This window comes from Ammodytes marinus (genome assembly GCF_949987685.1).
Source record: "Ammodytes marinus genome assembly, chromosome: 16".
In the NCBI taxonomy this organism is placed as follows: Eukaryota; Metazoa; Chordata; class Actinopteri; order Uranoscopiformes; family Ammodytidae; genus Ammodytes; species Ammodytes marinus.
The window spans coordinates 19,934,614-19,947,335 of NC_137220.1; the positions used below are offsets into that span (position 1 = coordinate 19,934,614).

The 12,722-nt window shown below is 43.7% G+C and overlaps 1 protein-coding gene across 3 annotated transcripts; it reads right to left on the minus strand.

Moving 5' to 3' along the window:
• Positions 1 to 15: 15 nt before the first annotated feature.
• Positions 16 to 10,668, minus strand: ubn2b (ubinuclein 2b). Of its 3 annotated transcripts, none has more exons than XM_080044332.1 (17): positions 10,037 to 10,668; positions 8,519 to 8,650; positions 8,292 to 8,393; positions 7,399 to 7,530; positions 7,142 to 7,245; positions 6,496 to 6,982; positions 5,908 to 5,978; positions 5,687 to 5,816; positions 5,051 to 5,157; positions 4,852 to 4,962; positions 4,590 to 4,733; positions 4,369 to 4,419; positions 4,214 to 4,256; positions 2,766 to 4,052; positions 1,381 to 1,582; positions 848 to 916; positions 16 to 614 (listed from the first exon to the last, which is right to left on the minus strand). In XM_080044332.1, the coding sequence occupies exons 1-17, from the start codon at positions 10,361 to 10,363 to the stop codon at positions 568 to 570; spliced, it is 3,546 nt and encodes a 1,181-aa protein (XP_079900458.1). In that variant the 5' UTR covers positions 10,364 to 10,668; the 3' UTR covers positions 16 to 567. The 3 variants fall into 3 exon arrangements, with proteins under 3 accessions (XP_079900458.1, XP_079900457.1, XP_079900459.1); XM_080044331.1 differs by having other exon boundaries at positions 7,142 to 7,248; XM_080044333.1 differs by lacking the exon at positions 848 to 916 and having other exon boundaries at positions 7,142 to 7,248.
• Between the last annotated feature and the right edge of the window lie 2,054 nt (positions 10,669 to 12,722).

Here is a 12,722-nt window from a genome sequence, read left to right on the forward strand (position 1 = left end):
TCAAATGACTTCATCTGAGGGGAAAGATTTTAATTCAAAGTTGGTTCGAATTCTATAAAGACAAATTCATTCAAGAATTCAGGTACAATGAAAAAGTGTACAGCTAAAAAAAAACGCTCAAATTCAATTTGCAGTTTACATTTTTTACAGGTATCAGTGATAATTACATTATGATAAAAACAGCACCAAATAGACAAACTGACCATACATCAGAGAGGGAGACGCACAAAGGCACACTTTCAGTCCCACACATTCAGACCACCAAGCACGCGCACACACACTCACCCATAAATCCCATTTATTCCTTCTCCCTGTCCACAGTGATATAGGTCTATTTTGTAAACATTGACAATCTGTCTTTTGTCATTTCATTTAACAATTCTAAGAATAGTATTTAAAAGTTACCAAAATGTTTCAGAAAAAGGTATATTCAACTGTGGAATTCATGAAAGGTTGAAATGATCTTCTCAGGTCAAGTGTTCTAAGTGTAACCCAGTCCTCTTCTGAGACCACGTCCATCCGTCACGTCCCAGCAGAGCATCGACTGGGAGTTGAAATCCTGCTGTATCATAGCGTCTTCCTCTTAGCGTCTCCTCCCTGGCTTTGACCGACATCTGGACAGGAATAATAAAGTTCATTGAAATGTCAGTGAGATGCATTGGTAGACAAAATGCACATTACGGACAGCTAAAATGACAACATTTAAAAAAGGCATGCTGTCACCAATAGACGAGCAGAGAACAAAAACGGGACCAGACAGAAAAAGGGCAACCCGAGACAAAACATCAGACACTTGAAAAGAGAAAAGGAAGGCGGGGGAACGGGTGGAGGGAGGGGCACATTTTACCTGAGAAAGCGAGCTGCAAGTGAGGAGGCAGAGCAACATGAGACCCTGACTGGAGACTCTTATACAGATCTGAGGAGACAGGACAGGGGAACAGGGAGGGAGGTGGGGAGAGGAGGGACAGATAGCAACAAAACATGGAGGGAGATGAGTAGGATGGAGTATAGGTCATGACAGCCAAACACAAGAGGGGAGATAGAAGTATAAGTGGGGAATGGAAAGGAGAAAAGGATTGGCAACATATATGTAGGAGAGCGGACAAACAGGAAATGGAGAAGTTTGGGGGAAATGGAGCAAACAAAATGAAATAATGTCAAACAGGAGAAAAGTCACGAGTACATCTGACACACAATATGGTGATAAAACAAATGAGACTAACGTACACAACACAAAACAAGGTCTATACAGGAACCCCCTTAACACAGAGCACCTGTCTGATGTCAATGAAAACACATTACATTGTTTAAACTACAGGCCACCAATCTGAAAAGCTACGTGTGGTGCATAGTTCAGGTCAGAGAATCCATGTCACTCACTGTGCGTCAAGGTAGAGAACGCTGCATTGCTACTGGCTGTGGAGGCACCGGGCGCCGTATTGGAGCCTGCTGTACCCAGGGGAGGCAGGTTTAGCAGCTGGGGGAACTGGAAGGGCAAGGACACAGGCACCAGGCCGCCCAGCATCCCAAAGCCCAGAGGGAGAGAGGAGGGCGAGCCGAGCAGACCGCCTGCCGAGGAGACCTGAACACAAACAAGAGGGCTGATGTTGATGGGCCGACACAAACTCAGGACAGCAAAGTGGACAACTGTGTCTCTATGATGCTTTTAGTCTGTTTACTCAGCTTACTTGTTCCCAGCCTTGCCCCATACATGACTTACAATTCACTATCAGATATTTTACTACCGAGCAGAAATGGAGCAACTACTAAGACCATGAATCAAGTAAAAATAGCAACCCCACAAAACAACAAGTTAAAGTCCTGCATTAAAAACTTCACATAAGTAGATGTATCCCCAGTAGTTATAGTATTATTAGCCAAAAGTACTCATTATACAGCAGTAGTATTTGTTCCCCAATTGTGGAAAGGCTGGAACCATTGAATGTTTTTTGCATGAATGATGAAGGGACAGATTAAAAAAGCTTTATCATAATTGTTGCTGAATAATGGACAAATTGTTTCAGCTCTATAATAGTAAAATACAATAAAAATATATAGGTCAATAGTGTTTTAATGCTAATTGAATAACAGTCAAGTAAATGTAGTGCAGTAAAAAAAAAAATCCTCTGAAATGTCATGGTGTAGAAGTATAAAGCAGCATAAAATTTGAAGAAAAAAAAAACACGTCTTTCCATGCAAATCTTTCAAAACTAGATGGCTACACTACTCAGGGCAAATATAAACTAGGGTTGGTCAGTGGTACGGTAATACAGTATACTAGGGTATTTAAAAATAGCAACGTATTCCTTTAATTACAGTAAATAAATAAAAACTGCCGTTTAATGTGGGCATGTTTATTATAAATGCCTTAAGATTGTGTCCTTTACAGCAGAAGTACTTATGCCTGTGTACTATAAAAGTGAACTCCTGTAAATGATGGAGGCCCAACTTGTTAAATAAAGAACCTGCCACATAAGGAAAAAGCTATTTTGAGTCGATCATACTCGCAAGTCATGTGGCAGCTTCTAGGCGGGAAACTTAAATAAATAAGCTAAAGTTGAAGTAGAAATAGGTATTACCCAACAGTACCGGGTACCGGGGGAGAATTATGGGAAAGTTATCAAAAATCAAAAACAGCCTCTTAACAGCTCTATATTCGGAATATTCCTGACACCTGTAATCAATTTACTTCAGTGCATGTGAATGTGCTGATTAGTAAAGCATATAAGATATGTTATCAATCTGGACACACTAGCAGTACAAACCTGTGGCAACTGAGAGGAGACAGAAGAGGATGGGACCGACACGACTGGCTTGGCCCCCTGAGGTGTCCCAGCCCCGGGCCTCTGACGCTGGCCTGGGTTGACCGAGGCCACTGTGGGGGAGGAGGCACTGGAAACTGAATGCTTGCTTATGGATATGGTGTTAATAAGGCTGCTGTTGGTGGTGCTGTGGTTGTTGGGGGTCTTCTGGCTGCCTGGAGAAGTGTAGATGCCTTGGCCCGGCTTTGCCACAACTCCCTGGGCACCTGAGAACGGCGGGCGGAACCCTGCCAGGGTTTTGGGAGAGTACTGGTGTATGGACGGGGGCGCCTGAGACCGGGGGCTTTGACAGATGACGGGGGAGGTCGAGGTTGTCGTGGTAACAGTGGGGTTGGGGGCGCGGGCGGTGAGTTTGACGATGGGTGGGATGCTGCTATGTGTGGACTTGGTGAGCGTGGCGTGCATAGGGGTGATGAAGTTAGACTGCGGCTGGGGCTGGACTCCAGGGAGCATCTGAGAGAGGGAGAGGGAGAGGGAGGGTTTACTCTGCGGGGACTGAAGGCGAGGGGCCTGGAAGGTTTTAAGAGTCATGTGTGACGGGAGGGTGTGTAGCCGAGACTGAGGCGACGTGATGATTAGAGTGTCACCGCTGTTGGCTCTGTTATTATTATTGCTGCCTTTGAGGAGGCCAGACGGGGGAGTGGAAGCCCCCATCTTTGAACCCGGGGCCACCAGGGGTGACGCGGTGGGCGGCGGACGGGGTTTAGGTGATGCTGCCGAGGCAGCCATATTGGATTTAGCCCCAACTACAACCAAAGGTCTCTGAGTGTTCAGCACCGAGTGTCTGTGAACCTGCACCGTGCCCTTAAGAGCCCCCATGCCATCCACCCGCGCCGAGGAAAGAGGAGAGGACGCGATGGACGGAGGCCGAGACAGAGGGGTGGAGGGAGACGAAGAGGTAGAGATGTAGTGAGGTGCGTTGGAGCTTGAGGAGACCCCGGAGTTCTTCTTCTGCTGCGAGAGGAGCGGCGAGGAATGGAGGGAGGCAGGGTTGGTCTTAGGTCTGTCCGGGGACGGGGGACTGTCCCCGTGAGCCAGGCCCTTGGCTGCGTTGCCCAGGATGGCCAGGGCTTGGGAGATCGAGTCTAGGGAGGGAGCAGTCAGGTCCTCATCAAGGGAATCCAGACAGATGGGCTCAGCAGGTGACTGGGGCAGTCGCTTGGCAACCTGGGCCGCGGGGGAGGGCGTGGCACCAGCCGAAGGTGTAGGTCGCTGAACCCACACTGCCTCCTGGAAGTACACGCATAACATTGTTATTAGGCAAGTGTATCTTAAATGACTCACATGTACAACACTTTTTAGTTGCTTTAAACATTCCTCTTTTCCTTACTGCATTCATACACTGAGACAAAGATCAAATCTTTATGGTTGATTTAAAAGTTAAGTCTAACCTTTGGCCTGGCCTTGGGAGTAGAGACCATCTTTTTCTTTGCTCTGGAGCAAAAACAAACAAAAATAAACAAACAGAATTCATTGAGAAACAGCTAGACAAGTCATAGTTAAAAAATGTGTATAAAAAGAATCATAAAAAAGTCATATGACTCACGTGTAGCCTGTGAGGTGACCATGGGCCATGATGCTCTCTTTAAACAGCATCCTGTGAACAGAAAAAAACCAAGGCGGAAATATCAGTTCAGTGAAAATTCATGAAGGAATTCACCATTCAGTGATCATGTTAGTAACTTAGTTAAGTCTATTGTTGGCATACAAGACAGAAAGTAGTTATTTGAAATCCTCTCAAACTAAAGAATCTAGCAACACACACACCTGGCCTGCATCCAGCCTTTAGGCCAGAGAAGTTTAACTTCTGTCTCCATGAAGGCTTTGAGGTAGTCCTCCAGAGACAGCGTGTTCTTTCCCTCCAGCTCGTAGCAGCCTATCTTCACCCGCACCAGGTTACACAGCAACAACCTGCAGAGCACACACAATCTACGGTAAGCTCTTCGTCGCTATTGCGTCCTTTACATTGGTGCATGTACATTTACGGTCTCTTCAAGAGAATGAGTCTCCCCTCCTCTGTAAGACTGACCTGAGTTTGTCGTCCCAGACAAACTTCTTTCGAGGGCCCATCACCCTCTTCCCTGGTTTCTCCTCATCATCGTCCTCCGACCCGTTCTTCTCTCCCTCTTCAGACTGCTGCCTGCAGACAGAGACGTAAAAATCATATATCAAATCAACTTTAGAAATGACAGGGAGAAGAAAAAAGCTTTCTCAAGAAGAGCCCGTACTTTGCCACTTTAGCGATGCAGTCCATGTTGTATCGAGCAATCTGCTCCGGCATCACGCTGCACACTGCCAGTTTCAGCTTCAGCAGCGGTGCTCGCAGGCGGTCGTCCTGCAGCCACCGGGGTACAGCACAGTTAGAAATCACACAAAGATGCAGGGCAGCGCACTCACAAGTTACATATAGTTGGATAACTGGCAGATTGCCAGGAGACACAGCTGTTGTAAAAACAGTGACTTGGCTTTCACACAGTTACATTTAGAGCTGATTACGCATTGGCTCTCACTGCTGAGGTACTGGATGACATAAGCCTTTAGGCATCAGTTTCTGTTGGCCAATTTGAAGGTGGACTAATACACAGCATAGGCTCTGCAAACGGGCATGTTGCTATCTCCGGTGGGTCCCCTTTGTTTCTATAGTAAATAAGTTTACAGAGCCTACGCTGTGTAATAACACCAAATTTGTTTTCAGCGCACACATAGAGATAGGTAGTGGATCGTGAAGAGATTTTAAATGACTAAAAATGATTTGACAACAAGCTTTCATTCAGAATACTGACTCCACCTGCAGTGAAACAAACTTTGCAAAGTGACGAGCAGTAAGTGACCATTTGTTTAAAAATAATATGGCTCCCACTAACCTGTATGTTGAGGCTGAGCTTCTTAAGGCGTTTGAGCAGAGCTTCTTTATTACAGGGCACAAAGGCCTCCAGGTGACAGTAGACAGCTGTACGCACCTCTGCAGGCTGCTCCTGAACCTGCAGCTCAATACTGACACACACACACAAACACACAGATGTAAGAATTACATACATCTAAATTTGCTTTTACACCCGTTTGCAAAAATGCAAATGGTACTCACTCCAACAGGATGTTGTTCATGTCCAATGTGAAGAATTTCTTTCTGCCCTCTTCATCAAACAGGCGGGACGCCTGTGTCAAGAGACAAACATAACACGGACTTAAGCAACGCCTTTGTAAATCTGGTTCAAAGAACCCTTCTAAATGTTTTACTTTTTTGTGCTAAATACTGTCAGGATGCTTTTCTGCAGCAGTTGCATTAGAACAAGCAAATGATTTGTGTCATGAGTCTCCCTAATCAGATTTAATTTCCTCCACAGTTTCAACAATAAGAAATGTCATCTTATATTGTTTTAAAAGTCGAATAATCATTTATCTCTGGTTATTTAAGTACAATGTTTTGGGCTCTAGGAAATACACACATTTCATAGAAAACAAAAACAAACTACCCCTGTGTTGTATTTTGTATTGTCCTGTGAGTTTGTTGTCTTGTGGTATATGTATATGTTGTCTGTGATTGTTTTGTTTAAGAAAATAATACAAATATTATATATAAAAAAAAAAAACTACTCAAAATAGTCTGCGGGTGAATCCTTAATGACCATTCGAATTCTAAACATATAATGCAGTAGAATATTGAAGCTCTTACAGCTCTGAGGTCATCGATGCGTTTTGAGAGCGGTCCTGGGAGTCCATTGGGCAGAGGAGGCGGGGCCATGACGCTGCCCTGTGACACTCTGCTGCCTCCCGCTTTATGTCCAAAGGAGCCGTTCTCTCCCTGCAGCGGGCTGGACGACTGAGGAGAGTCCAGCATTCCAAAGTCCAAGTCGCCCATCATGTCCTGCAGGATGTCGTTATTGGTGGAGCCCAGCAGTGACATCACAGACGGGTCGGCGGACAGGTCGGCGATGTTGCAGTCGCCGGCGGCCTTGGGGTGGGCGTTGAGGAGGCCGCTGTTGTTGGCGTTGGGCACTTTGGCGTTGGGTCGGACCAGACCGGCTGGAACAACGACCTTCTTGCGGATCTCCTCCTTCTCGCGGGTGAAGCGCCGCAGCATGTTGGCCAGGTGGATGGAGTCCTTCATCAGCTTCTTCCTCTTCTTCTTCTCCGGCCGATGGACGCCAAGGGCCAAAGCTCTGTGAGGGACAGGAGACACCATGAGGAAAAGGACATTTAGAGATCACGCGTTGAGTTAACCACACAGACGGAAAAGCGGAAGTTTTGTAAACGTGGAAAATATCTGAGAAACAACAAATCTGAGAGGAACCGCTGAAGCAGACCAATTTAAATCTTACCCGGACTTTGGTACTTTATTCTTTCGGGGCTTCTTCTCCTCCAGAATTCCACCATCTTGCTTTTTCCGACGTCTTTTTATCACTCGCTCTTCACCATCTTTCATCTTCTACGAACAGGTGCAAACAATGTGGTATTAGAGCAGTTGTTGACCAAAACAATTAGAACATTGACACGTTGGACCATTCAGTGTGTACAATCTGGCGGCACATATAACTTTACTACTTCTTTATACAAGCAAAGAGAAGCACAAAGCTACCTTGAAGTGATTATCCTCCTTCCCTGCGTTTTCTCCCTCGGAGTCGGACGCTGCTCTGAACTGCAGTGTGCCTGTGTTGATGTAGAAGCCTCCGTGTTTTGTGGTGAGCGAGGCCGGTACCAGCTCATCGTACTGAGGCCAGGAGAGAAGTATAATTAGGGTTTGTTTTCTTATATTACTGTGTGCTGTGCCAAGCCTTTACCGCTGTTGTTGTCCTAAATATATTCTGTGGAACATATCTGGGACAACATTGTAATCAATATTTAAGGTGTGCCGTTTCTGCAGGTAGGACACATCCTTAAGTTCATTACTTTCTAGTTTACTTATAGAAAATGGTACAAGCCAAACTGTAACTTGTGAAGATGAATGCTAAAATTAAACTAATGACTCTTGAAGACTTAAAACGTTATTCTTTGTTCTAAAAGAACCAGTCTTAATGTTTTAACCAGTGAGCATATCATTTCATTTGCAGATAAAAAAATCCACAATAATAAAAATCTAAAAATACATTATGCAAAACTGACAATTTGGGGTGTATTTCAATGTTTTACTATTCCAGAGCGATCGTATGACAAACTCAAATCAACTTAGAAATTGTATGTAGTAACATGAACACAAAGTGCAACTTTGTGTCAAAGAAAAATGCAGATCAGTGATTATAAGATGAAGTGCATGTGGGCAAAGTAAACAACAGTTTCAACCCAAAACAGAAAACCTAGAGAACATTCTTCAGACTTTCAAAAACAAATTAAACCTCAAAGTAGAGTGACAAGCTTTTAAATTAAAATTATATGTTTTTTTTAAAAGTGTGCGCTGATAAACACAAGGTTAGTATGTCATTAAGTTTGAGTAACCAAAAAGTGTGTCTGCTTTGGCAAAAAAATGGAACTCACAGCCTCTGAATTGTCTATGAAGGGGTCAGTGTCATCATAGCCATAGCCGATGTCGATGAGATCTTGCAATCTGTCCCTTTTCTTTTTCTTTGGGGCTCCACCCTGCAAACAGGGGGGGGGGGAACATTACAAAATATAACAAGAATAGACATCCCTCTGGATGCAAAACATTCACAAACGTACAGCTTGAACAATAGATGTGTATATCTTGAGACTTTAAAACTCACATATTTGTTCTCAAATTTCTTGGCCATCGCTTCCACCTCCCGCCTCTCCCTGTCGTCATCAGCAAAGGGGTCGTTGGGGTCCAGGGGAGGGGCGAGTCCTTTGGGGACTGTTAAAGCTGGAGGACGCTTTACCTGAGGAAAACAAAGAAATTGGCATAAGAAGGAAATGGCGAGCAAGAGGCCTTAAAGGTTTTCCTTCACGAGTGTCTATAAGCACAAATGGGTATGACCCTCAACAGTCATTCTTTAAGGGACAAACTCCCCCGATCCAATTTTACACATACAGGGCCCTGTTTACTTTTAGCCTGTGAAAACAGTAGTAAAATGTTTTCCTTGGCTGTGAGGGCAGCGGATAAAAATCTGAGAAGGTCTGCAGAACAAAATGAAAGGTCTGCAGAACAAAATGAAGCATGACGTTATAATATTGCGAACCGTTCATATCAGAATGATTGTTATAAGATTCCCATCTGTAAACAGGGTTAAAGGAATACTTCACCCATACGGAACAGGCGTTCTATCATTATAAAATCACTATTATAATATAATGAATTAGGTTTTTCTCCCCTCTGTCTTCCCTCAGCCTTCCCTTGGCCCAGCTGTCCTGTTAATCCTAGCCCTTACTGTGATGTCACAGTAAGGAAAATGTAGGGTTAGACAGTGAGACCATAAAACACTCGTTCTGCCTTTTCACACTTATACTAAATATGATCTCAGAATTCAATGCACCTTCATATTCCCACCGGTGAAGTAGGTCTTTAAGTCAATATCCAAATGTAAGAACAGCAGTGAGTGAACCTTTGTACTTTTCTGAAAGTGACAAAGCTACCAACTTGATCAATCAGATAAGATAACTTTATTTATTCTGAAGGAAATTTCTGAATACTTAAGTGCCAGACAATTGAGCAAAGACAGACACTGACATCAGATAAAGTAATATAACATATATTGCTGTAAATGCACAGTACTTATAACTCGCACACAATTCTGTAATCACACAACTGAGTCTCCCAGACTCATGAACTCTTGCAACTTGTACTCTTCCATCTATTATCTATTATCTATTACCTGAACGCATCATTTACATGGCAGTTATCCAGGCAGAGAGGGTCTGCATCCAGTGACTGTGGAGTTTCACTTTCACACGTGACTAAACTTCAGTTTATCTAAGCATCCTTCAGCCTTATCAAATTTCTGTCTGTCTAGAAACGCAGAACCAACATCGCAACTTTTCATCCTAGGCACCGATTAACTTACTGTCTCAATTTACCCGTTTGTTCCAGACTCATTATAAACATACACATAAACTACTCGGCTTAATAATAGTAGTTATTCACAGTCATCGTAGAGTACCTCATTTAACACCCGCACGTGCACAGTTAACAGTTCAGAAAGTAACGGCGGTTTGACAGCTCAGCCTCGCGCACCAAACATTGCAGCGCTCGCGAGGTGATGCCAGGTTAGGCCCCTTCCTGTCGGTGCACAATAGCTTACATGGTGTCTGTCTACTTTTCTCCTAACCTGAGTGATAGTTGAGTGGACCAGCTCGCCGTAGTTGAACTCGGAAGACCCCCGTTCGTTGGGCTCGCTCAGCGGGAGGTTGAGGCGGACGGTGGGCTTCTTCTCCTCGTTGTCGGCGTCGTCTCCTTTCGCGTTACCGAAGAGCCCTCCGCCACCTCCCCCTGACCCCGCAGCTACCGCCACCGCCGCACTTCCACCTTCGTCTTTCCCAAAAGTGATGTCGACGGCCTCATCTTCTCGGCGGCGCTTCTTGCCGGACTCCAGGGTCGTCGGCGAGGTGTTGAAAGATGAGATGGTGACGAACGGCACTTTCCTCGGCTCTGCCATCTGACGTTCTCCGTCCGTCCTGGACCAACGTCCCAACGTCCGAGTCAATGCCGCTGACTGGAGAGCTGAACCTGGAGACGGTCGACAAGTACGGCTAGCGGGAGTGCTCTGCTAGCTAGCTTTGCTTCGGAATGAGTGCTGCGGGCGACACAATCACTTTTATCTCCTCCTAACCCGAGTTAATCCATAAAGTATTCTCCCCGTCACAGACCCCGTCGCCTACGAGGGACTTAAACAGCGGGAAATCGCAGTTTTGAGCGCTTCCATGAAATTGGTGCTTGGCTACCGCAAGGAGGATTCTGTAGTAGCCATCTTGATCATTATTATCATTATTCAGTGGCTGGGCGTGCGTATGAAAAGAAAGCGGAAGCCGGGAGGAAAGGGGACAGCGGTCGTCCAATGGCAGAGCAGAAACACGCCCACCTGACACACAAGCGCGAACGTGCAGGAGATGATTGTTCTGCACGGGCGGGATGCCCGGACCCCCGAGAGTCCGTCCAATGTTTACTACTGACAGGAAAAATACTGTCTGGTGGCTTTTGTACGCTGGCTGCCCGTGAAATATGTAAGGAGAAAAAAAAACATCTTATTTCCCCTGTTCCTATAAAGCTAAATAGGTGCATTTAAAAATTATTGATGAAATTAACTTCCAACCAATCAGAATCAGAAGGTATTTTTATTATTTTAATTAGTAAATGAATTAATTACACACACTAACAGGAAGACAATACACACAGTTAAAACAATACAACACTTTATAAAGTGAATTTTGCTATTTTATTATGCCATCATCATTACCCAAAAAAAAACCTAGGTAAATTGTTTTTATTTAATTTTAAAGTGAGTCCAAGTGGTGTGCACAAAAAATGGTTACTCTTCTCTCTGTATATCAAGTTTCTACAGTTGACACACGACACTATTTTCTGCTGCAAATGCAGTGTTTTAATAGCACTGTAAAGTTAGGTGACAACCCCTTTTTGAATTAGATTAAATACAATGAATCTAATTGACCCATAGTGTCACCACAGCAGAATAATGTCCTTATACCCTGACATTATCCTGACTTTACCCACATGGTCGCCTAGTACTAAGTCAGGGTCAGGAGCGGGGGGTGGGCAAATGTGTTTGTGTGTATGTATGTGAATATGTTTCACACCTACAACCTTCTGCAGTGTGCTGCATGTAAAATTGTAGATTTGGACATTACCCGGTTGAGATCCTCCGGATAATGTCTGGAGTTCATGTCACACATGATTCTGACAAGTGATTCTCAAACTGTGGCCCTTTAAAACAGTAGTCAACTCATGGCCTTCAACACATGTGAATAATGTAAATGAACTGAGTACTTACTTACACAGAGCAATGAGGGATTTACTATTACCTTATCAGGTAATTAGATTCATGAATATGAATATTTGGCTCATGAAAACATTAATGTAAGGAATCAGTGTGACAGTACTTGCATAAATAATGACATCACTTATTCATATAGTCCAAATCATGTATTTCCAACAGAGCTTTAATTAAAAAGAAAAATGCAATATAATTGTTCCATAAAAATCAGCACTTTTGTTCAAACCTTGCAAAGATAAGCTTCTGGCTGGTTCCCCTAACCGTTTAGGTTCTCTACTTACAGTAGCTAGAAGAAACTTTGTTTCTGAAAGTTTTTTTTCCCTCCGATGGTCATAAATGGCCTGTAACAGGAAACAAGACGAGTGCAAAGAATGCTATTTTCATATTGTATTTCTAAAAGCCTTTGTCATGGGTACGCTCACCCAGGAATTACGGCTGGCAAAGTAAAACCACTGCTTTTGTCCAAAGGGGGTGCAAGAATTAACCGAAAGTTCCTCTGAGCACATTTAGGTCAATCTGACATTTAGCAGAAAGTAGGAGTTTGTGTGGACTAATTAACCAGTAATTGAAGACAATTCTGTGTCAAAATAATTCACATTATGCAGCAGCAGCAGCAATTCCAACTTGACATGTAAAATGTTGCAACTAGAACTACAGGTCCTTCTCAAAAAATTAGCATATTGTGATGAAGTTCAATATTTTCTGTAATGTACTGATAAACATTAGACTTTCATATATTTTAGATTCATTACACACAACTGAAGTAGTGCAAGCCTTTTATTGTTTTAATATTGATGATTTTGGCAAAAAAGTAAAGAAAAACCAAAAATCCCTATCTCAAAAAATTTGCATATTTCATCCGACCAATAAAAGAAAAGTGTTTTTAATACAAAAAAGTCAACCTTCAAATAATTATGTTCAGTTATGCACTCAATACTTGGTCGGGAATCCTTTCGCAGAAATGACTGCTTCAATGCGGCGTGGCATGGAGGCAATCAGCCTGTGG